This window comes from Bos javanicus, chromosome 25 (assembly GCF_032452875.1).
Source record: "Bos javanicus breed banteng chromosome 25, ARS-OSU_banteng_1.0, whole genome shotgun sequence".
Classification (NCBI taxonomy): domain Eukaryota; kingdom Metazoa; phylum Chordata; class Mammalia; order Artiodactyla; family Bovidae; genus Bos; species Bos javanicus.
Genome location: NC_083892.1, coordinates 2,400,674 through 2,425,570, shown reverse-complemented (window position 1 = coordinate 2,425,570; position 24,897 = coordinate 2,400,674). Strand labels below are relative to the sequence as shown.

Here is a 24,897-nt window from a genome sequence, read left to right as displayed (position 1 = left end):
ACCTGGACATGGCTCCATCTCTACATTGTGACCACGTGTTGTCCCTGAGAGCAGGCCTGAGTTTGTTCTGTGCTCATGTGGCCCCTATCTGGAGCACAGCCCCTGGCACACAGCTGTGTTGATGTTTGTTGAAGGAATGAATAAGGTGCTGGGTGGAGGCTGCAGGCCCAGGTGGTCCCCCAGCCCAGCTGGTGATCCCCCCACACAGCACACAGAGGCAAACAGGGAAGCACACTGCCTTTATTGAGACTTCCAGCCTGCAGGAAACCCCAGGCCAGAGGCCAAGCCGGAGGGTCTGGCCGGCCTTGCCTGAAGACCAGGCTTGCATGCAGAGGCGCTCAGGACAGGCCGTGGGTGTGCTCAGGTGCTCAGCATTTCCCAAGAAGTCAGCGGCCTAGGCATAGACAGAGCAGGGCCCAGCTGAGCTCTGGCCCCTGCTCACCTCCTGGGGGACACGGGCCCTCTATCGGATCTCTGGGGCCAGCCACCCACCAGGCACCCACAGGTGGCCTGAGAGCCACTATCTGTTCCTCCCACAGGTCGGGGTTGCCCCCAGTGCAGCCCGGAGGGGTGATGATGGTGGCATGGGGTGGCTGGGGGCGGGGCCCTGAGTTCCCTCTCACCTCCAAAGCCATTTCCCAGGGGGCCATTGCTGCCTCTTTTCACCTCAGGGCCTCCTAAGGCACAGAGACAAGCCAGGGCACCCAGGTCAGCAGAGGACTTCGGAGTCCTTCTGCTCACTCCCAGCTTTACCCAAGGCCCTGGGAGACCCCTACTCACCCAAGGGCCCAGGGCCCAGCTCTGGCCTCAGCTGCCCATAGGGCCCTGGGGGAGAGATGGAGGTGAGGATACTGAGTCCCTCATGCCCACCTCTACGCCCTCTGCCGAGAGTGCCCGCCTCCCTCTCTGCAGGGCAGTCAGGTGGGCCCAGAGCCCAGTTCCCTGCAGCCACTCCTGCAACAGCACTCTTCCGCACACCCCATTACCTGGTTGGCTCCCGACTTCTGGGTATGTGCCTCCGACCCGGTATGTAGGCTTCAAGGCAGCCCCCCAGGCCCGGAGGGAGGGCCAGGGAAAGCCCCTCAGGCCCGCAGCCTGACCTGAAGGAGGAGAGCCGCTTGGGACCCCTGCCCTCTGGAGCTGGGTGTCCAGGATGCGCCGGTCCTTCCTGGTTCTCAAAGCCCCCTGCCCACCTGGCCTGGTCCCCACCGCCCTTGCTAGGGCCCCCTCTGCCCTCTCAGTGTGTCTTACCATTTCCTCCAGGGCCTGGAGTGGCCACTTTGGGGAGCACAGGGGCAGCTTCCCCACACCCGTGAGAGAACCAGCCCTTTCCCTACCCCCTTGCACTCAGTCGCTTAGGCCCAACTCACCGTTCAGAAAGCCATCGGCCCCTGGGAACCCTGGAGGACGAAAGACAAGGTCAGAAACACGAGCACCCCTGAGCCCAAAGCCCCCCACCTCACCCCCAGCCCCCCAGGCACCTGGCTGTGGGCGGACCTCAGGGAAGAACCCGGCTCCCAGACCACCGTTGCCGTTGCCGTAGCCCAAACCTGCAGGAAAGCGGTGGGAGGGGGGCTGGTTGGGGAGGGGCGGGGGCCTCAGGGGGTTGGGGCAAGGTGACCTGCTCATGGAGAGACAGGGAGGGGTGGGCAGACAGACCGACTGACTCAGAGGCAATTTAGAGAGGGCCTCCCACAATCCTGCCCCTGCAGGCAGCTAAGGGCGACAGCCCAGTTTCAGGAAGCCATGGCTCCCCCAACCCCGGGCATCTCCCTCCCCACCTGTTCAGTTGGTCACTCTACTCTGACCTGAGACTGGACCCACACCACACAGGCTCTGGCCATCCATGTGGCCCAGCGCTTAGTACGCGAGAGCCCGGCAAGTACGGACAGAGACAGACACACAGACAAGCCATGCTCGCCGTGAGGGGGTGCGACTCATGCCCAACATGGGGGCCCAGGGGGCTCACCGACTTTCTGGGGCCTGAGGCCACCACCAAAGCCTGGGGGAGAGGAGGCTGGGTCAGAGATAACCTGGGCTGGCGGAGGCAGGGGATGGGAAAGGGGGAATGGGAAGGGGAAGCTCAGAAGGGCCTCCTCACCCAGTCCTGCTCCTGGTCCGTAGCCATTCGGGGGCTGGTACCCTGTGAGGGGAAATGGAGGTGAGTGGGGAGGACCCCGACTTGCCCTCACTCCTTGGGGCCCGTGTGTGGACCTTGGGGACTCTGAGGCAGAAGGGACTCTCCTCATCCCCAGGGAATGGAAATCAGAAGACATGAAGTCAGAAAGCAGCGCGAGAGACCAAGGGTAGACTCAGAGAGGGACTTCCTGGCCTTAAGACGCCTGAACACCTGAGGCGGCCAGGAAACAAGGGAGATGGAATGGCATAATCTGGCACGGAGAGGGAGCAGAGAGACACACACCTGCTTCCTGAGGTTTCGGTCCCCACTGGAGGGCTGGAGTAGGCACTAGAAGGAAGGCCAGGGGACAGGAGTGAGCCCCTGGCGAGGCAGGTGGGGTATGCCCCAGGAAGCCACGGGGGAAGGGCTGGGGCCTGGGGGTGCTGTCATACAGGCAGTCACACGGGGTCTCAGGGCCAGGGTTCAGGCTCTTCTTCACTGACTTGCTGGAGATCGGGCCAGGGGGCTTCTGAGCAGCCCAGCCAACCCCAGCCCCTCCTGGGACCAATTACCCACCACGGCCCCTCAGGCCCCCCAGTCGGCACTGACCTGGGAACTTGCCATCCTGCCCTGGGAGAGGTGGCTGGGATTTCAGGCCCCAGCCACCCCCTTTATCAGAAGGGATCCCTGGAGTGGGAGGCTTGGCAAGAACCCCACCACTGCAGGGACCTCGATGGGGAGGAAGGGAGAGGGCAGTGACCCCAGGCCGGTGCCGCCTCCAGGCTGCCCTCCTGGCCTCCACCTGGTCAAGCCATGACCTGCGGTGGCTTTTAGGGCAGATAAGGTGCTGCCAGGGGGACAGTAGCCATGTCAGAAAAAGCCCAGCTTCCACGGGTCACAGTCTGCTCTGGGGACAAGAGGACTCAGCCGCCTGCTGTGGTTCCTGCTATTGCCCACCCCGCCCCAGCATCCAACAACATTCCCCCACTTCCCTCTGTTCCACCCCTGTCTCACCTGGCTGGGCCCCCAGCCCATTGCCGTTGCCATATCCTGGAGGGGAGAAATGGATGTGAAGGGCACTGGGCGGGGGTGGGGGGGGGGGGCGAGGCGGGTTCTGAAAGGAGAGGCAGGAGGTGGTGCAGGACAGGGAGGGGAGGCTCACCTGGCTTCTGAGGTTTCAGACCCACTCCGAGGCCTGCAGGGGAGACGGAGGGCACCTCAGGCCCAACCAGCCCTCCTGGCGGAAGGAGCACTCTCCCCCCACCCCAGGCCCCCACCAGACTCACCTGGGAGGAGCTGTGGCCCGTTCCCCAGCGGCGGCGTGTATCCTGGGAGGAAGCGTGGACATGAGGGCAGGGGCCCGGGACACTTCAGAGGGGGCAGAGGAGAGGAGGATAGACTCACCTGGCTTCAGAGGGCTCACGATCCCTCCCAGGCCTGGGGGGAGACCAGCAGAGGCTGAGTGACCGTGGACCCCACCCTGCCCCTCCTCTTCCCAAGGACCCAGCTCTTCATCCAGTGGGGCCACCTCCCCACCCCCCAGAACTCCAGGCCTGCCCCTGCCCCGCACCTGGCTGGGCCCCTTGGCCTGGGAAAGCTCCAGCTCCCAGTCCATTCCTGTAAACTGGAGAGACAGAGGCAGGGGTTACGAGGAAGAGCAAGGGCGGGAGGAGATGGTTTCTGGGGGTAGAGAGAAGGCGGGGCTCCAATCCTGACAGCAAGTCCAGACTGCACCGGGGGGCCCTGCAGTGTGACTCCAGTCTGCCAGGGTCGACCTGGAGATGACAGCGTCACGGGCTCAGGCCCACAAGACTGCTCCCCCCACCCCACCCCGCATTTCTGCCACCAGTTTCCTGTCCAAGTTGTCACCTGTGCTTCTGACCAGCTGGCTGTAGATCAGAGATTCCCATGACCCCCTCCTTAGAGAGGGGTTTGATTAATTTGTTAGAGCAGCTCACAGAACACAGGGAAACATTTTACTTATCAGATAATCGATTTACTAGAAAAGCAGGGACTAGACCCATAGGCAGGCACTTAACTGCTCCCATCCCCTCTGAGCACGCCACTCCCAGCACCTCCATGGGGTCATCTGCCCAGTGTTGTTATTTGCTCAGTCATAGCCAACTCTTTCGGAGAAGGCAATGGCACCCCACTCCAGTACTTTTGCCTGGAAAATCTCATGGACGGAGCAGCCTGGTAGGCTGCAGTCCACGGGGTCGCTAAGAGTCGGACACGACTGAGCGACTTCATTTTCACTTTTCACTTTCATGCATTGGAGAAGGAAATGGCAACCCACTCCAGTGTTCTTGCCTGGAGAATCCCAGGGACGGGGAGCCTGGTGGGCTGCCGTCTATGGGGTCACACAGAGTCGGACACGACTGAAGTGACTTAGCAGCAGCAGCAGCAGCAGCAGCCAACTCTTTGCGACCCCATGGACTATAGCCGCCAGGCTCCCCTGTCCAAGGGATTTCCCAGGCAAGAATACCAGAGTGGGTTGCCATTTCCTTCTCCACCCAAGGCTCAAACCTATGTCTCCTGTGTCTCCTGCATTGGCAGGTGGGTTCTTTACCACTGTACTACCTGGGAAGCCCTATTTCCTCTTACAAATCACAGTATCACAGGGCAGGTAGAGAGAAAAGGAGAGTTTACCTGGTTTTTGAGGCTCCATGGCCTCAGCAACTCCTAGAGAAGAAGGAGGTGGGAGCAGGTGAGGGACCATGACCTGCTCTGAGCCTCTCCCCCTCCATCTGCCCCCCAGCACCCACTCTTGTACCTGGGCCATAGACAACGGGAGCTGCAGGCCCTGTGGGGACCGGGCAGGGAGAGGCTGAGGTGCACAGGAAGCCGGAAACTGGGGCCCCCTTCCTCCCAGTGTAGGGACCAGAGAACTTGGAGCCTCCTCTGCTACATGGCCACCCTCTCCAAGGAGCCTAGGAGGGGCGCCTCAGAGCAGGATCTAGGCCCTTGCCCCCTCTTCTCTCCTTCTCGCCTAGCCTCCAGCTTCTCCCAATTCCTCAGTTCTGAGCTGGGGGGCTGGTGGGGACCCCATCACCCATCCTGACCCTCAGAAGCCTGGAGGGAGGCAGGAGAGAATGCCCAGGCACGACCTCCACCCCAGAGCCCGCGAGTCTCACCTGGCTGGACGCCCAGTCCGTTACCATTCCCAAATCCTGGGGGGGCGGGGGAGATGGAGGTGGGCATGTGAAAGGAGGCAGGGAAGCTCAGGGTTTTGGGGAGACGGGGAGAGGTGGCTAAGGCGGGCTCACCTGGCTTCTGGGGCTTCACGCCGGCCGCCAGGCCTGGTGAGGGACACACAGTAAGTGCGGGCCCCCGGGCCCCTGGGGCCCCCGCTGCCTCCCTGGGCAGGGCCCCCCTACCTGCTCCATAGCCGTTTTCAGCCGCAGGGCCTGTGCAGGGTGGGGGGCGGTGATAAGACTAGTCGTGAGGCTGAGGGGTGAGGCCAGCATGGGGGCCCCTCGGTATTGCCCCCTCCTCTCCCCAGGGTCCTTGGAGCCCCTGGACACCCTCCACTTGTGAACAGGGGGAGAAGGCCAGAGGGACCCAGGAGGGCCAGGACAGCCTGCTCGCCTCTGACACCTAGGGTTTCCCATGCCACTAGGCCTGGGCAGGCAGGGGGGCTGACGTGGACTCCTCTAGGCCTCCCTGGACCCCTAGGCCCCAAGATTCAGTTTCCTGCGGCCCCCACCTCTCACGTCCCTTCTCACCCCCACCCCCTGAGGCCCCGGGCCCAGCTACCTTCACCCGGCCTGGCTCCCAGTCCGTTTCCATTACCGTAGCCTGGGGAGGGAAGTGGGGCAGGAGGGCAGCGTTTGAAGGTGAACCCCTTCAAAGCAGGAGAGAGACGAGGCAGGGGGCTCCGGGTGGTCTCCCCCTTACCTGGCTTCTGAAGCCAGCCTCGTCTGCCCTCTACTCAGAGCCTGCCCTCCGGACCCCCTGCCCCGGGAAGGCCCACGCTCAACCCACGCCCAGATCTTAGAGCGAGGAGGCAGGGGGTGGGGGCACTCTGATTCCGGGGGTCCATGGAGAGAGACGAGGCCAGGGTAGGACTCCCCTGGCTTCTGGGGTTTCATGCTCCCCACGAAGCCTGAAGAAGACATGGGAACAGGGGGAGAAGCCTGCCCAAAACCCCCCATCCTGGGCACCCGAGGGCCCCTCTGCTCCTACCTGCTCCATATCCCTGCGGTGTTGCTGGGCCTGTGGGGAGAGGAAGGGTGAGCTGGGTGGATTTGGGGTCTGGCTGAGGCGGAAGCCAAGCCAGAAGGCTGGAATCCTGGGGGTTTCCTCCCAGCACCCCTCAATCATTCCCCAGCCCTCATGAGGCCTGGAAAGGAGGCGGGAAAGGACATAGGCATGTGGAAGCCTCCAGACTCCACCACTCTCACCTGGCTGAGCTCCCAGTCCGTTTCCATTCCCAAATCCTGGGGGGACAGATGGAGGTGAAGGTGAGGGGGGAAGGGGCCGCAAACTCCAGGTGGGGGACAGAGACAAGGTGGGGCTGAGGCTCACCTGGCTTCTGAGTTTGCACACCCCCTCCAAAGCCTGGAGAAAAATGGGGAGCAGGTGACAGACCACCCCAGAGCTCCAGCACCCCGACACTGGCTTCTCCCAACCCTCTGGTACCTGCTCCGTAGCCATTCTGAGCCAGGGGGCCTGTGGGGGAGGGAGGGGTGAGAAAGGAGTTTGGGGCCCTGGCTAAGATGGGGGGCAAGTGTCAGTCGCTCAGTTGTGTTGAACTCTTTAGACCCTGTGGACTTGTAGCCCACCAGGCTCCTCTGTCCATGGGGTTGTCCAGGCGAGAGTCCTGGAGTGGGTTGCTGTTTCCTTCTCCAGGGGATCTTCCCAACCCAGGGATTGAACACAGGTCTCATGCATTGCGGAGGCGGATTCTTTATCATCTGAGCCACCAGGCAAGTCCCAGTGGCCCCCTCCAGAGCCCAGGCAAAACCAGGGTCCCAGAGGCTCTCCCCAAGCCCCTCTCAATCCCTCATCAATCCTGCCCCTCAAAGGCCTGGGGGCGGGGGGATGGAAGAGGAGGCCCAGATGCGGACCCCCCATCCCACCCCAGCTGGGCAGGTCCTCGTCCTGGTGTCCAGCCTCCCTGTGGAGCCTGAAAGCCATCCTGCCTGCCTGGGGTCCCCCCTGGTGTCACCCCCACCCCCACCAACCAGGCAGGAAGGGGGCCCTTGACATCCCTTCATCAACTACATACTCTGCTCTCAGCATGGGCTCTTGTCACCATGGCCCGTGGCCACTTCCAGAGCCTGTTCCCTCTCTGGTCCTCTCTCTGGGATGCCCTAGCTAAAGATTTCTCAGTGGGGCACGGTCTGCCTCTAGGCCCCTCCTCCCAAGAATGTGCCCCCCCACCACCTGGCTGCCGAATGAGTATTTGCTGTGGGACCCCAGACGGGACAGTGGGTCTCACCTGGCTTCTGAGGTTTCAGCCCTCCTGCTCCAAGGCCTGGGGACAAGGAGAATGTTCAGTGAGTCCACCCGGATCCCGTCTTCCCTCAGAGCCAGGGGCAGCCCCCTCCCCTTCATCCACCACCCCCTGGGTGAGCCCTCAGGCCCTAGAGCTCCGGGCCTCACCCGGCTGGGCTCCGTTCCCAGTCCTGAATCCTGGGGAGACAGCGAGAGGCCTGAGACTGAAGCAGGGCTTGAAAGGAGCACAGACACAGAGAGGACGGACAGACAGACCGACCGAGAGCCCGACAGGGCAGAGCGGGACTCACCTGGCTTCTGGGGTTTCCCGACCCCTCCAAAGCCTGAGGAGAGACCGGCAGGTCAAGGACCCTGGAGTGCCCCCTCCGGGCCTCCCCCCTCAACTTCCCCTGGTCCCCTCCCTACCTGGTCCAAAGCCATTTGGAGCTGCGAGACCTGGGTGGGCGGGGGGACATAGGAAATCCAGACAATGCTGACGTGGGGGTGAGCCCCAGCCTGGACCCCTGCCCTCCCCCCAATTCTTCTATCCAGCCTGGGTAGGTTCACAAGAGGGGTGGGGAGGTCCCCGTGGGGACCTGTGCCAGGAAAAGGGCTGGGGAGACAGCGGCAGCTGAGACAGGAACCGCAGATCCAGCCTTCCTCCTCCTTCTGGCCCTGAAGACTCCTGGGGTCTTATCCACACTGATCCCACTCTGACTGCTGCACACCCCAACCCCCCTGCAATGCCAGCAGCCTCCTCCCTAAGTTCTCCTACTCCAGGTAGACCAGCTCTTTCACTCCCAGCGTAAAACCACAAAGGTGAATCCCACAGCTAGGTTCAGGTCCCCGCTGGCCTCCAGCCCTGGGCTCTGCCCTCCGGCTTTCCGCCCTTGGTGGGTTCTCCCCCAAGTCCTGACCTCAGTCCGCATGGGCACCCAGGGGTCCCAGCTTGGGCACTCGGCCCAGCGGGCCTGCAGCCCAAAGGCTGACCGGCGTGGGGTCTGCAGTGCGCAGTCAAGGCCGGGCTAAGACGGGCACTTGGGAAAGGTGGTGGAAGGAGTGAACCCCTAAGGGGCCCCTGTTAGGAGTCCAGAGTAGGACACGGCAGTGACCCCTCCCTCCTCCAGCAGCCTGGGCCCTAGCCTCCCTCCCTGGCTGGGCCCCCAGGCCGTGCCAATACCCTCTGTGAGCCATGGATGGGGCACTAGGGAGGACTTGGGGTGGGGACAAGGGCAGGGAGGGGCAGGGGCGAGTGTCTGTCTCACCTGGTTTCTGAGGTGTCACGCCCCCTCCCAAGCCTCCTGTATGTGGACCCCTCCCAGCCCCTACTCTCCCATAAACCAGTTTTCTGCCGTCCTCAGCCCCTGCCCCGCTCCTCCCCAGCACCCCAGTTTGGCCCAGCGCCCTCACCTGGCTGGGCTCCAGCTGCGGGGAAGGCCCCAGCCCCCAGCCCATTCCCAGCGATGAGTCCTGGGGAGACAGAGAAGGAGGGAGTAAGGGGGGAGGATCAACGAGGGGAGAGGGCAGGGAGCTAGGGACAGGGTGGGGCTCACCTGGCTTCTGAGGTTTCACGCCCCCTCCAATTCCTGAGAAAGAGACCCAGACGTGGTGAAGCTCTGGTGAACCCTAAGCCCAAACCCGCTTGCCAGCTCCCCCCCATCATCCCCAACCCTGTCCCTGAGCCGTGGGGCCTGTGGGGAGAGGGAGGTGGGGTCTGGGCTGCCGGGGGTGGGCTCACACCTCCGGGGGTGTCCTCACCCGATGAGCGGGGCACCGCCCCCACAGTTCTCAGAGAGTTATGCCCAGAGAGGGGCCGGGGAGCCTGGACCCTCCCCAGGACCCCAGCCCCAGCCAGAGGAGTGGCAGCAGCGGCTGGATGAAGGGAGCGCAGGCCTCTCCCTGACCTCACCCCAGCCCCGGGGAGAGACAGAGAGGCCGACGCTGACCCAGCCAGCCCCTCCCCTAAGAGCGGGGCCGAGTCCCTGGGCACCCCCTTGCCTGCCCCTCCCTGCAGCCCTGCCCCCCAACGCTCACCTGCTCCCGGAAAAGCCCCAGCGCCGATACCATTTCGAGCCCCGAATCCTGCGGACAGGAGGTGAGGCCATTAGTCACGGCTGGGCAGGTCGGGGCGCACAGACGGGCCGGGATCCGTAGGGGGAGCGCCGGGACGGGGGCGGGGCTCACCGGGCCGCGGAGGCTCCACGCCCCGCACCCCCAGGCTGCGTCTCCGGCCCCCTGCACTACACCACTCTCTCCCCGACGGGTTCCTCGATTCCAGCTCTGCGCGCTCCCTCCGCTATCCCTGGACCCCAGCGTGGTGCCCCAGGCGCCCTTACCTGGCTGGGCTCCCAGCCCCGGGAAGGCACCAGCTCCCAGCGCGTTTCCGTACCCTGGAGACAGAGAGGAAGGGTGGAGGGGGCAGGGGCCGGGGCCAGGGTGGGAAGACGGGGAGGCGATCTGAGGGCCATCACACTGTCAGGGAGCAGGGCTCACCTGGCTGCTGGAGTTTCGCGCCCCCTCCAAAGCCTGGGGAGCGAGGCAGTGGTTAAGGGGACCCAGGGACCCAGCCTCTTCCTGGGACTCCATGAAAGAGAGGTAAGGGGGGGCATTTGGGGTCTCAGCTGAAGGGGGAGTGATTCTGTGTTCTCTGTTCCCCAAACTAGACCACAGGATCCTTTACGGACCTTGCCTCTGCCTTCAGTGAGTCACCAGCTCTGCCCTGGGGGACCCGGGGAGAAGCCCCTCCAGAGGGTGAACTGATGCACCCTTCACACCCCTCTCTGCTACCCACACCCGTCCTTCCCCCACCTCACCTGGCTGGGCAGCAGCACCCGGGAGGGTCCCGACTCCCAGCCCGTTCCCGTTCCTAAACCCTGGAGAGACACCTGGGGAGACAGGGCAGGCGGGGTCAGGGAGAGTGAGGGAAAGGGGCACAGAGCCGGGAGGGACAGGTAGGGTGAGGCTCACCCAGCTTCTGGGGCTTCACGCCCCCTCCAACGCCTGAGAAGGAGACAGGGGTCAAGGGACGGTCTCGGGACACCCCATGTCCGGGCTGCCCCAAGAATCCTGGCCCCACCTCTACCTGCTCCGTAGCCATTCTGAGCTGGAGGGCCTGTGGGGAGAGTAAACCATGAACTGGGTAGGTTTAGGGAGAGGAAGCCACGAACCAGGTAGGTTTAGGGTGGGGGGTGCAGCACCTTGGACCCCACCAGAAATAGCAAGCCTGACAGACAGCTTCCTATCTGGCCCCCACCCTCAGAATCATCCATCCTGCCCTCCCTTCTGAGGCCTGGGAGCCCAGTCCTCCTCCCCGCCCTCCACTCACCTGGCTGGGCTCCCAGCCCCCGCCCATTCCCGAACCCTGGGGGAAGAGAGTGAGGTGAGGGGTGTGAGAGAAAGATGGGGAGACAGAGAGAGAGCTGGGGCCAGGCCGGGCCCACCCGGCTTCTGCAGTGTAACACCCGCTTGGAAGCCGAGGGGAGACTGGGTGAGAGACCCCGGATGCCCCCCACCCCTCAGCCATTCCGAGCCTGATGACTCAGCTCCAGTCGGCCCTTCCAAGGAAGGGGGAAGGCGTGGGGGTGTGGGTAGGGGGGCTCCCGGGAGCCCAGACCCCTTCCTCCCTTCCTCTGCTCAGAGCTACCCCGGGGGGCCTCGCTCTGAGCCCAGGGTGCGTGCCCTGGAGCTGGCTTCTGCGGCAGCCAGGGAACAAGCAGGGAGAGGAAAGAGTTGTACCCCCAGGTGGGTACTGGGTGACATGACACCAGAATGGCCTCGGTGGATTCCTGATGGACTCCTGGGGGGGCGGCAGGAGGTGGTGAGAAGGAGGAAAGGACAAGGAAGACACTGCGGGAAGGGGGGCAGGTGGGTTTCTGGGGTGGCAGCAGCACGGGGGTCCCTGAGTGTTTCTGAGATGGCTGCCTCCCCCAGACCCAAATCCCGTTTCCCATGCCTCACCTGCTCCTAGACCACTGGGGGGGCCATAGCCTATGGGGGAAATGGGAAGGTGAGCGGGGGTGGGGCAGGAGGGGCCAGGAGCTAGGGTGCCCATTGCGAGGACACAGAGGGACCCCCCCTGCGCTCCCCTCCACCAGCTGTACCTGATCGATAGCCATTGGAGCCTCCTAAGCCTGTGGGGTCGGGAAGAGGGGGGACTTAGGGGGCAGCAAGGAGCTGAGTCTGCATGCTCCCTGCAAAGCGAGAGGGTGCGGCCCCCCCCACCCCCGGGCCTCAGGCTCCCCGGGGATCACCGCAGGGTGAGCAGACTGGCGGCCGGGGAGCGGAAGGGTCCCTGGCGAGGAGGGAGGGGTCTGGGCCAGCCGCCTGGGGGCGGATCCCCAGGCAAGGTCCTTTCCCTTTCCTGTTGCAACCTGCCCCCCTCCCCCCGCCTCCCCCACCAGGCCCTTCCTCCTCTGGCTTCTTTTCCTCACACCGAGTTAAGGTTCTGCCCCCTCTCAATCCCCCTCCAAGGGTGCGGGGTGTCTGTGTTCCTCATACTTGAGCTGACATGAACAAGGCCACACGCCTCGTGTTCTCCGGGGCCCCCAGATCTGGATCCCAGAGAGCCCCCAGACCCCTGCCAGGGAACGACCAGACCCTCTTCCTTGAGCCCAGCGTCTGGAGGGTCCACTTACCTTTCCCCAGGCCCGGAGACAATGGAGGGAGCCCTAGGGGAGCAAGCCGGGTGCCAACTCAGGGCAGGGACCCCGGGGACAGAGAAGGGGCAGGTCCCAGGCATCTGTCCCCCAGCCTCCCCAAACCCTGCCCCGGCCCAGACTCCACAGGCCCTCCCCTCCCTCTCTGGGGCCCAGTGCTCCCCCAACACCCCCAGACCGGCCGGCAGCCCCACCGCTGGTGCTCACCGCCTTGCAGGCTTTCAGAGGTCAGGCCGAGCAGGAGAAGGGCTATGGGGAGGGCCCAAGCACTCATGATGCCGGCAGAGTGGGAGGGCACCACCCTGTGGGCCTTTAAACACCCCTGCTGGGTGGGGGCCAGGGTCTCCGCTGGGCTGGCAGACCCCAGGGGGCCAGCCCCTACCTCCTGCTGCTGCAGGAGATCAGCCCCAGCCTCCTCCCTGCCCCACTCCTCATCCATCACGGGTGCTGACAGCTGGGACAGGCTCCCACCTAGCCCCCCGAGGCTCCTCCACCCCTGTCAGGGGCTGGGGCCCTGGCGTCAGGCCTGGAGGCTCAGCTGCTCCCCCGCCAGTTGGCGAGGGGCAGGTGGGCACCCCAGGCCCAGCCCAGACACAGCTGGGGGTGAGAGGGGAGCCAAGCCCAGAAACGTGGGTGTGGCTGGCAGGGGACCCTCTGAATGAGTTAGTGTGTTACAGGAAGGAGGCAGTGTTACAGGGGCAAGTGGCCCAGGAACAGGGTAGCACATCAGGATGTCGTCACTATCGCACAAGCGGACGTGTGCGTGATGAGTCCACTCCTTCTAATCCTGGAGGCGGCAGCGACCACACCAGGAGACGCCGGCCCTCTGCCCCCAGCTGAGCCCAGGTTGGCACGTGTGGGCCTGAGCCTCCCTTCCACGAGGGACGGGGACACACAGGGATGGCTGACGCACCCTCAGCCCAGTTTATGCTGTTTCTCAAAGGCTCAGCGGGGGCCCATCCGCTGTACGAGGCTCCACCCGCCGCCCCCCCCACCCTCCAGCTTCATCTCCCTCTCCTGCTGTGCTCCATCAGCACTGACTCTAACTTTAGGGACAGAATGGGGGCCGGGAGGGGAGCTGCTTAAGCTGCAGTGGGGGGCAGAGGTGCAAGCAGGTTGTCTCGCGGTGGATGAGCCTAGAGCTGGGGCCCGGGGAGGGGGCTTGGTGGAGAGCTGAGTCCTGGAGGCCAGGATTGGCAGGCCTGAGACATGCCAGACATGGGGGGTTTAGACTCCAGCCCCTCCTCCTCCTGTGGGCCCCCACTGGGCTGGAGGGGGACAGCAGTGACTCAGGGTCCCTGGACCTTAGTCCTGAAGCCTCCACTCTCTGTCTGCTAGCCTGCCCCCTGCCCAGCCAGCCACCCCTGTCATCTCGAGCTGAGGAGTCCAGAGTCCAGCCAGCTACACTAGGCAGCCTGGGAGGGTGAGGCGTGGAGCGGGGCTACAGTGAGGAGTGGGCAATGGTGGGGGGGCTTCTCCCAGGTCCTCCTCACTGGTGGTGCTCCCAGCACAGCCCCCTCTGCCTCCCCCACACACCCTGTACCCTTGCTGCTCACTCTGCCCACACACGAGGGCCGGCACCCCTGGGGGCACGCGCACATGAGTGCACACGTGATGTGACCATGCCCGTGACACCCACCCCCCTCCCCCCACAGACCCCCCTGTGAACACGATCTCCTCAGCCAGGTTCCCCAGCCCAGCACCCCACAGGCCCACCTCCTGCCCCGCCGGGGTGCAGGTGTCTGTGACCTGGAGTCCTGGAGGCTGGGAGGGCTCAGGGTTGGCCCCTGGCCCCAACCAATCCCGAGAGCCCAGGGCAGCTGTGGCAGTTTACTCTCCTGCCAGGCCACCTGCTCGGCCCATGGCAGCAGGCACCAGCTCCCTGGCCTGCTCATGGAGGGTGGCTAAGTGGCCTGTGATCAGCAGCCTGGGTGCTGGGTTCAGATTCAGACCAGGTTCACATACCAGCTCCTTCCCACTTCCCTGCGTCTGTTCACTCTCCTCTAAAACGAGGGAGCTACTTCTTACCCCATTTTACAGATGGGGAAACAGAGGCAGAGAGGAGAAGGGACTGGGCCCAGATCATACAGCCAAGCTTGGGGGCTGGGGTTTGAAGGCAGGCAGCCCACAGGCCTCCACCCTGGGCAGCAGACCCACACACGCCTGGGCAGCAGACCCTCTTACCCCAGTCGTCACATTGCTGTCTGCCCACCTCATGCCAGTCTGGGCTCGAGGCCTCTGCCTCAGACCCGGGAGAGCTGAGGGCCCCCTGCACAGATCCAGACAAGGCCCACCCTACTGGGCGACGGGGAAGCTTGGCCCAGGAGGAGGCGGGCAGGGAGACCAGGAGGGGCCCTGTGGGAGGTACGGGCCAGGTGCCCGCTTGGCCACTGCCAGAGGGAAAGCCAGGGCCCGCCACCACTGCCAGGCTGCCTGGGTGCTGGCGTGTGCCTGTAGAAAATGCCAAACAGTCTGGGGCCTGGGGCCAACCGACTCTGCTCGGGACCATGGCCTGGCCCAGCTGGGAACCCTGGCCCTGGCAATGCCACTACCACCCCTGCCCCCAGCACAGCTGGGCCAGACCCCAGAGCTCAGCCCCACCCTGGCAGGGCAGCCTGAGAGCACGTGAACCACTCAGGGGTCACGAGAGCCCCTGGCAGAACCAGGGTCTGGGCTCCCCTTTGCTCCCAGAAGTGGGGGACACACACAGCCCAGCTTCTGAATAGAGGAGCAGCTTTGAGGGGGCAGAGCTGGGAGCCCAGAGCAGGGTGACAGCTGGGGTGTGGGAAGTGTGTCGCTTAAAATGGCACAGCCTGGGTCGAGGCTCCCACCAGCCGCTCGAAGCAGCACCGCCTGCCTGCTGGGAATCTGGGGGAGGCCAGTTGAAGGAGAGGCCAGGAGCCTGCGGGTCAGACATCTGAACATGCAGCTGTGCTAAAAGCCCCTCAGGTCACCCGGTGGCAGCTCTTTAGCCCAGATCCCTGCCTCTGCCGCCTCTGGGACTTCTTTGTCAGCCCCAGACACTTGCACTGTGCAAAGCTGACTTCTATTAAACTCCTCCTCACACCTGTCGGATTATTAAAAAAAAACAAAAAAAAAATCTTATGCCAGGGATAAGATTCTTATTCCCTGGCGGTCCAGTGGTTAAGTTCTTTCATTGCTTTGGGACTGGGTTTGATCCCTGGTCAGGAAACCAAGATCCCACAAGCCGGGCAGCATGGCTGTCCAAAAGACAAACAAGTAAACAAACAAAGCTACAGGCCAGGGTGAAGTATAGCGTATATACAGAAGTGTGCACGAGACAGAAATGAACAATATGACACGAACCTACAAAGTACCTACGCGGCTGGCACAGAGGTCAAGCTGAGGTCAAGAAACAGAACACAGCAGACTCCCCGGGAGTGCTCATCACAGTCTCCTCTTGCTGTTAGGGTAGCCATGTTTGCACCTGTGGTCGTCTTTTCCTTGCCTTTCTAAAGCCACGTTAATCCAATTTTGTGGCCCCTTCCTGGGTGAGTGGTGAATGGGGCTTCTGGGAATCTTAGTGGGTCCGAGGTGCTGTTTCCGAGACAGGTCACAAGGGGGCGCATGGTTCAAGACGGCTCTTGCCTGGACTTGCAGGGACCCACGCCTGGGCGGGGCTTGGGGGGCTTCCTCCCGGACAGAGCCCCGGCTAAGGGCTTTGGTTTCAAACCTTGAGACCCCCAGGTGGGAGCAGAGGTCCTGGGTCCGGCTCTTCTCCTGGGTCCTCCTTTTGAGCCAGGCAGCTGCTTTGAAAACTACAAAATACTGGGGTGGCGCTAGTGGTAAAGAACCCCCTGCCAACCCAGGAGATGTGGGTCAGGGAAGATCCCCTGGAGGAGGGCGTGTCAGCCCACTCTAGTATTCTTGCCTGGAGAATCCAATGGACAGAGGAGCCTGGTGGGTTTCAGTCCATAGGATCACAGAGTTGGACACTACTAAAGTGACTTAGCACGCAGACACATGAGGGAGTGTTAACTGTTATTTAAGAGTGAGTAAGTTCCCACTGTGTGCTTGACTGTCCTTTTCTCACACGCATTTTCTCTTTTAGTGCTCATACACCCCACGGCTTCCCTGGTGGCTCAGAGGGTAAAGCATCTGCCTGCAATGCAGGAGACCTGGGTTCGATCCCTGGGTCAGGAAGATCCCCTGGAGAAGGAAATGGCAACCCACTCCAGTACTCTTGCCTGGAAAATCCCATGGACAGAGAAGCCTGGTAGACTACAATCCATGGGATCGCAAAGAGTCGGACATGACTGAGCAACTTCACTTTCACACCCCATGGAAGTAGGAACTATGATTATTTTCCCCTAAAATGGGGAAATATGAAAATGTGGAAACAGACCCAGAGACATGAAGCAACTTACCCACAATTGCACAGCCTCTGTGGGGGGCACAGCCCTAAATTCCCTGACTCCATGGCCTGTGCTATCTGTACTTAACTTTATATTCTAGCCCTTCCACACTTCCACAGAAAGCACATTTTGAACTTAAAAAAGATATTTTTAAGTCATTGTGAACTAGACTTTTCAGAAGGAGGAAAAGGAACCGAGTCCAGGACTCCCAGAGGTGGGGCTGGCAGAGGGGATGACAGCTGGAGAGGGAGGGGCCTGCCAGCTCCCTGGGTCTCCTGGGGACACGCCTGGGCTCTTGAGCAGGGATTCAGCCTGAGGGACAAGGGCTGTGACTGCCAGATATGCTAATGCAAAGGAAGGGCACAGGGAGGGGAGCTGCAGCTGGCTGAGGCTCTGGGTCTTGGGCCCAACCCAGGATGCCAGGCCTCCAGTCCCAGTCTATGGCTTGGAGAGTGTTCCCTGAATGGGGGCACACCACAGCAATCGGGCAGCCCTGCAGTCCATGATCTTTCAGAGACATGGGGACTTGATCCACAAATGAACTAAATAAGGTGGGAAATGAAATCTGACTGAAGGAGGAAACAAAACAGGCTCTGTCTTGAAAGCAGGACTCCATCTTGGGCCGGACTGTGGACTTTGAGCTATATGCCCAGTATCTATGGAAATGACATACCAACTAGAAAACCAGGCCCCCAGAAGGAAGAGACCCAGGGCTCTCCATCGCCTAAAAGAATACCCTAATTATCTGTGTAACTGAATAGAATCATACATTCTATTATGCTTATTGGGGTATGACCACAGGCCTATTGATAATTGTCCACTGTTAACTACCTAGGCTTAAGGCATATGATCACAGGTTAACTTTGATTGTATCTTTCTTTTTCCTTTGGTCAGACTAGTTTCAAGGAACCTTATACACTTAGGGTATATAAGGTTTTCACAAAAACTGGTTGAGGTCCTTGGCTAAGAGGAGACTCTGCCTTGGGCCCCCCAGTGTAATAAATTGCACTCCACTATCTGCATTGTCCTTCTGAGTAAGTTTGTTTCCGGGAATGCGTGGCTACAACATTTGGTGCTTTGGCCGGGAAACTCCTCACTTTGAGGAGATAAGTCCCATTTGGGACTACTCCGAGGCCTTGCGGCTTGAATTTTCTAGAGGGGAAAGGTGCCTTTGTCCTTCAGGAAGGATTCTGCTTCTCAACACCCGGACCTTTCATGTTAGCAGGTAGTGGACGGCAGCAGGGGAACTGAGCGCTCAGGTGAGGAGGAACCCACCCGGAAGGTGGAAGAGGGGGCCTGATCACCCCCCTGGGAGGGACTGGAAGGGGCACGGACCCACAGAAGCCTGGAATATGCAGGTGGCAGCGATTGCTTGGTACACAGGTCAACGAGCATGTTAGGGCTTAGGAAGGAAATTTGTGAAGGTTATTCAGAGGTGTGTCCACGCTGTCTTGGGGAAAATTATTACCAAGCAATCACCAGGGGATTTTTAGGAGAAGAAACTTGATCCTCGTGTGCTTGTATTCTAGCCTCCCCTAGGAGGTATCCCGTCTGCTGTGAAATTCTTGACCCCCTCAAAATTGTCAGGCTACAAGGAGGGGGATACATAAGTGAGTATGAATTGGCTTTTCTGGAGTGGGATATTTAACCCATCTGTGTTTTCATCCACACCTGATCAAGCCCACCAAGGCAGAACAGACTTTAAGGGAGAAACAGTCTTGGACCACGTGGTGTTCTGGTTCGGCCGTGCTGACCAGCAGGTGAAGACATGATGATCCCCCTTCTCCCTCTGGGATCTGGCAGGATTTGGACAAGGATGACCTGCCCTTCCCCCATACTGGATGATGATGTGCCCACCGCCAGGACCCAAGGCCACCGTAATGCCCGATCCAGGGCCAGGTGAAGTTCCTGCAGCAGCCACTGCTCCTCCACCAGCTCTCCCGGAGGTCATAGAGCCGCCACCTCGGCAGGCTCCGATGCCGGTGGCAGAAGCCTCTGGCCAACACTTCCAGGATCCGCCTCCAGCTGAACTTCCCAAGCTATACCCGTCTCTCCCGGTGAGTACTGACAGGAAGGGAAAAGGAGACACCAGAATCAAACAGAGGCTGTGCTCCACTAAGGAGCCAGAGGAAAGGGCCCCACTACAAATGCCCCTCAGAGAGTTACAGCAGCCTCCAGTTCAGGGGACAGATGGCCACTACCATCAGCCCCCCGTAACCTATTATTACAAGATTAGGCCAATGGAGACTATTTTTCGAACCCACTGCCCTACATGGGATGACATAATCCAACTTCTAGTCTCTTTCTTCATCACTGAGGACAGACACAGGATCCTAACTGAGGCCAGAAAATGGTTAAGAGCAGTGGCACCTGAGGGTATTGCAGACCTGCAGCGGTGGGCAGAACTAGCCACCCCGATGAGAGGCCCAATTGAGACTGTAACACAGAGGAAGGGAGGGGCCACCTGGAGAGATATTGGGCGGCTATTTTACAAGGCCTCAGGGCGGGACCCCAAAACCTATGAGTATGGCAAAACCCTCTGAAGTGATTCAAAGAGGGAAAGAATCACCCTCTGAGTTCTACGAAAGACTGTGCGAAGCCAGTATACTTTATACGCCAATAGATCCAGGGGCTGCTGGGTCTCAGATGGTGATAAATGCAGCCTTTGTGTCTCAAGCCTACCCCAAAAATGTCAGTCACCAAGTGACTCATGAATTTTTATACATCCCTGAATGACCAGTACCTTGTTGGGAAGAGACTTGCTGTCTAAATTGGGGGCACAAGTGACTTTTCCCCCACGAAAGACCCACTCTTCGAGTGGGCTCAACCACCTATTTACTCTTCCTCTCGGTAACCCCTCAAGATGAATGGAGGTTGCATGATCTCCCGGAAGGGAAACCGGACAGGCTAAACAGTGGAGAGAGAGAATTCAACATATTTCCTGAGGTCTGGGCAGAAGACAACCACCACAACGAGCCCCCCACCTGCTACGCCCCGTCAGGCTTGCAAAACAAGTCCTGGTGGTAATAGAACTCGAATCCGGTACAATTACGTCAGCACCTGCCTTGGGCCTGCCAGACCTTGCTAAGCCGTTTACTCTTTCAGTTCAGTTCAGTTCAGTCGCTCAGTCGTGTCCGACTCTGTGACCCCATAAATCGCAGCACGCCAGGCCTCCCTGTCCATCACCAACTCCCGGAGTTCACTCAGACTCATGTCCATCGAGTCAGTGATGCCATCCAGCCATCTCATCCTCTGTCATCCCCTTCTCCTACTGCCTGCAATCCCTCCCAGCATCAGTCTTTTCCAATCAGTCAACTCTTCGCATGAGGTGGCCAAAGTACTGGAGTTTCAGCTTTAGCATCATTCCTTCCAAAGAAATCCCAGGGCTGATCTCCTTTAGGATGGACTGGTTGGATCTCCTTGCGGTCCAAGGGACTCTCAAGAGTCTTCTCCAACACCACAGTTCAAAAGCATCAATTCTTCGGCGCTCAGCCTTCTTCACAGTCCAATTCTCACATCCATACATGACCACTGGAGAAACCATAGCCTTGACTAGACGGACCTTTGTTGGCAAAGTAATGTCTCTGCTTTTGAATATGCTATCTAGGTTGGTCATAACTTTCTTTCCAAGGAGTAAGCGTCTTTTAATTTCATGGCTGCAGTCAGCTTCTGCAGTGATTTTGGAGCCCAGAAAAATAAAGTCTGACACTATTTCCACTGTTTCCCCATCTATTTCCCATGAAGTGATGGGACCGGATGCCATGATCTTTGTTTTCTGAATGTTGAGCTTTAAGCCAACTTTTTCACTCTCCTCTTTCACTTTCATCAAGAGGCTTTTGAGTTCCTCTTCACTTTCTGCCATAAGGGTGGTGTCATCTGTATATCTGAAGTTATTGATATTTCTCCCGGCACTCTTGATTCCAGCTTGTGCTTCTTCCAGTCCAGCGTTTCTCATGATGTACTCTGCGTATAAGTTAAATAAGCAGGGTGACAATATATAGCCTTGACATACTCCTTTTCCTATTTGGAACCAGTCTGTTGTTCTATGTCCAGTTCTGTTGCTTCCTGACCTGCATACAGATTTCTCAAGAGGCAGGTCAGGTGGTCTGGTATTCCCATCTCTTGAAGAATTTTCCACAGTTCATTGTGATCCACACAGTCAAAGGCTTTGGCATCGTCAATAAAGCAGAAATAGATGTTTTTCTGGAACTCTCTTGCTTTTTCCGTGTTTCAGCAGATGTTGGCAATTTGATCTCTGGTTCCTCTGCCTTTTCTAAAACCAGCTTGAACATCAGGAAGTTCATGGTTCACGTATTGCTGAAGCCTGGCTTGGAGAATTTTGAGCATTACTTTACTAGCGTGTGAGATGAGTGAAAAGGACAAGGTGGCTATGGGAGTGTCGTCCCAGACTGTGGGGGCGTGGGACAGGCCTGTGGCTTATGTCCTGTTGCCACTGAGTGGCCGGGATGCTTACGGGCAGCTGCTGTGGTTGCCTTATTGGTCCGGGAGGCAACCAAGCTGACTTTGAGCCAAGATTTGATCGTAAAAGTCCCGCATGAGGTCAACAGTCTCCTGCAAGAGGACCCTCATAAACGGTTGTTGACACCCCGGATTACTCATACCCAGGACTGTTATGTAAGAGCCCCCATGTTACTATTGAGCCTCGTCGGGCCCTGAATCTGGCCACTCTCCTTCCTCTGGGAGAAGGTGGGTCTCACATGATTGCAAAGGAATCCTGGAAGAAGTTTATGCCAGCAGACCTGACTTGAGAGACCAGTCAATCCTGGACCCAGATTGGGTCCTGTACACCAACGGCACCAGCCCGTTGAAACAAGAACAATGACTGTCGGCATATGCAGTAGACGTGGAAGAAACCATGTTGAGGCTAGCTCTCTGCCATCACACTGGTCTGCTCAACGGGTCAAACTGTATGCTCTAGTCCGGGCCTTCCTGCTGTCAAAAGGTAAGAAGACAAACATTTACACAGGCTCCAGGTATGCTTTTGCTACTTTACATGTACATGGGGCTTTATATAAAGAGAAAGGGGTCTTTTGATAGCCAACAGAAAGGACGTTAAAAATAAAGAAGAAATTCTGACCCTATTGGATGCTGTCTGGGAACCAGAAAGCGTTGCAGTCATACACTGCCAAGGACATCAAAAAGAGGATACCCCCCAGGCTCAGGGAAACGGACTGGCAGATAAGACTGCTAAACAAGCAGCCGAGGGCTTGGGGGTGACAAGTGAAGCCCCTATTAAAGCTCTCATAGTGGCGGAGATGCCTGAGCTAACGCTGGAATACACTGAAGCCTAAAACCAACTTGCCAAAGCGGAAGGGGGCCATCAAGACTGAAAAAGAGATGGTGGGATTTGCCAAGTGGCAAATTATTGGTACCAGAGGAGTTGGCACCCACTCTGGTAAGTCAAACACATCAAGCATCCCACCTAGGCCATGATAAACTGGAAGAGCTAATTAAAAAATATTTCTTGGTTCCCCACCTCTATTCCCTATGCAGGACAGAATCTCTGGACTGCACTGCTTGCTCACAGGTTAATGCTGCCTCTCAGCACAGACAAAAACCTCCAGGGGTTCAGCTGAAAGCACGCTGCCCTTTGAACACCCTTGGAAGTGGACTTCACTGAAATGAAACCTCACCGACACTACCGTTATCCGCTGGTATGTACCTGCTGGTACGTTCTCGGAATGGGTAGAAGCTTTTCCTACCGGGACAGAAAGAGCATCAGAAGTAGCCCGGTGCCTGCTTAGGAAAATAGTTCCCAGATTTGGATTTCCTTCCAGCATTGGACCAGACTGATTTAGTACAACAAGAAAACAAAACTTTAAACATCAAATGGAAACTGCACAGTGCATATAGGCCCCAGAGTTCTGGGATGGTGGAACAAACCAGCCGGACACTTAAAGAGACACTTTCCAAGTGCATCAGAGAGACTGACTGCTCCTGGGTGGACTTGCTCCCGATGGCTCTGATCAAACTCAGGATGACCCCATAGTCCCAAGGCTATTCTCTATACGATGTGTATGGGAGGCCCCTCCCATAATAAAACAGGTGTCAACAAATTTGCCTCAGGTAAGGGTGGGGATAGGATTTCACAGCAGATGGAACTGGATAAGGTAATAAATCAAATAACTAAGTTTGTACAAGAAAGGGTGCTGTTCCCCTTTGGGGAACAGATTTATGAGTTTATGCTTGGTGACCAAGTATGGGTCAAAGATTGGAAACATGATTCACTAGCCCCTCAGTGGAAGGGCCCTTATGCTGTTATTCTAACTACCTCTACTGCAGTTAAAGTTACAGGTATTGCCCCTTGGATCTATCATATGAGGGTGAAAAGAGTATACCACGCAGACCCAGAAAACACTGAGTGGACTGCGCAGAGGGACCCCACTGACGCTTGAGAGACCAAGATCATCCTTAAGAAAAAAAAGAAGATCCCGGACGAGCCCTTTAAGGATGAAGCCACATAATCAACTCCTGCTGCTCGCTCTCATCAACATGCACATTCCTATGTGGACTTCCACAATACCTCCAACTGTTCGGTATGTGGGGCTATGCCTCTGTCTATGATGGATGGACTTCCTTGGTGGGTGTCACCGCTCCGCCAAGGAGATTTTAAACCACTCTGCTCTTTTCTGGGACAACAAAAAGAGACTTTCCTTTCTCTTGTCAATCATAATCTATCCCTGCTCTCTAGGTATAAGAGAGATCTACAGTCAATAGACTCCGGTCATGGGGTTACATATTATGTAAACACCCGTTTCATAAAAGTAACAGAAGCGGTAATTCAAATTAGAATGGCTTTGGACATGCTCACAGCTGCTCAAGGAGGGACCTGTGCTATAATTAAGGTTGTGTATACATTCCTGATTTATCTGGCAATGTATCAACTGCTTTAGATGAAAAAACAAAAAAAGAAACCCAGGTAAAAGCAATGTCAAATGAAAACATTCCTTTCTGGAGTTCGGTACTATTTTGGGTGAAGGGTGATTGGTGGAAAACTATATTTACCATTGTTATAGTTGCCTTGATAGTTCTGCTTTGTGGACCCTGCATTTCACAATGTATTATGAACTTTGTAACCCAAAGGTTGGTGTTGTTCTCCCACATTGGCGGTCAGAGAGCCAGGGTGCAATATAGCCTTATAAGTGATGCTGATACTAAGAGTTAAGAGCATCAAGAGGGGGGAATGAAGGAGGAAACAGAACAGGCTCTATCTTAAAAGCAGGACTCTATCTTGGGCCAGACAGTGGACTTTCAGCTGTATGCCTAATATCTATGGAAATGACATACCAACTGGAAAACCAGGCCCCTGGAAGGAAGAGACCCAGGGCTCTCCATCGCCTAAAAGAATACCCTAATCCTAATTATCTGTGTAACCGAATAGAATCATACATTCTATTATGCTTATTGGGGTATGACCACAGGCCTATTGATAATTGTCCACTGTTAACTACCTAGGCTTAAGGCCTAGGTAGTTAACACGGGTTAACTTTGATTGTATCTTTTTCCTTTGTTCAGACTAGTTTCAGGGAACCTTATACACTTAGGGTATATAAAGTGAAAGTGAAGTCGCTCAGTTGTGTCCAACTCTTCGTGATCCCATGGACTGTAGCCCACCAGACTTCTTCGTCCCTGGGATTTTCCAGGCAGGACTACTGGAGTGGGTTGCCATTTCCTTCTCCAGGGGATCTTCCCGACCCAGGGATCAAATCCAGGTCTGCCGCATTGCAGGCAGACGCTTTACCCTCTGAGCCATCAGAGAAGGTGTTCACAAAAACTGGTTGGGGTCCTTGGCTAAAAGGAGACTCTCCCTTGGGCCTGCCGGTGTAATAAACTGCACTGCACTATCTGCATTGTCCTTCTGAATGAGTTTCTTTCCCGGAATGCGTGGCTACAACATGACCAGATGGGGAGCCTTGTGGCCTGGCAGCCTGACTCCCTTGATCCTATTAAAAAGTCCCGTCAGGTGAAAGAAGAAGCAACTCCCAGTCACTACTTAGGAATCAGCGTCTGCTCTGGCAGTCCCGCTGCTAAGAACTTTAAGGGGATCATCTTATTTGAACCCCCAGTTCCCTGAAGGAAGCGTCATCAGTTCCATTTTGACAGAAGGGACTTAAGTCCCAAGCTTGGAAAGACAGAGTGCCTTCCCAAGGTCATTAGGCCAAGAGGCTGAGAGAGGTTTAAGCTGCGCATAAGTCCCAAATCCAAAGACTGGGAAGGGCTGCCTCCGAAGTAGCTGAGACCTGGAGGAAGGGAGGCTTCTTGGAAGAGGCAGAATTTTCTGGTTCAT

General features: G+C 58.2%; 1 protein-coding gene across 1 annotated transcript; it reads right to left on the bottom strand.

Moving 5' to 3' along the window:
- Positions 1–1,599: 1,599 nt before the first annotated feature.
- Positions 1,600–13,282, bottom strand: GREP1 (glycine rich extracellular protein 1). Its single transcript, XM_061400938.1, has 32 exons — positions 12,421–13,282; positions 12,193–12,225; positions 11,659–11,688; positions 11,516–11,545; positions 10,641–10,670; positions 10,526–10,558; positions 10,372–10,443; positions 9,895–9,948; positions 9,593–9,640; positions 9,112–9,144; positions 8,969–9,028; positions 7,985–8,014; positions 7,870–7,902; positions 7,563–7,598; positions 6,761–6,790; positions 6,647–6,679; positions 6,523–6,558; positions 6,305–6,334; positions 5,876–5,917; positions 5,497–5,526; positions 5,386–5,418; positions 5,254–5,289; positions 4,893–4,922; positions 4,769–4,801; positions 3,690–3,743; positions 3,524–3,556; positions 3,406–3,447; positions 3,282–3,314; positions 3,134–3,169; positions 2,423–2,467; positions 2,102–2,143; positions 1,600–2,002 (listed from the first exon to the last, which is right to left on the bottom strand). Exons 1-32 carry the CDS (start codon positions 12,650–12,652, stop codon positions 1,938–1,940), a joined length of 1,437 nt encoding a protein of 478 aa, XP_061256922.1. The 5' UTR covers positions 12,653–13,282; the 3' UTR covers positions 1,600–1,937.
- Positions 13,283–24,897: the final 11,615 nt, after the last annotated feature.

Coding starts and splice junctions, on each gene's coding strand:
- GREP1 (XM_061400938.1), bottom strand. CDS start 12,652: ATGGATGAGGAGTGGGGCAGGGAGGAGGCTGGGGCTGATCTCCTGCAG. Junction 10,671..11,515: donor CCCCAGTGGTCTAGGAGCAG/GTGAGGCATGGG, acceptor CTCTCCCCACAG/GCCCTCCAGCTCAGAATGGC. Junction 10,559..10,640: donor TCAGAATGGCTACGGAGCAG/GTAGAGGTGGGG, acceptor TCTCCTTCTCAG/GCGTTGGAGGGGGCGTGAAG.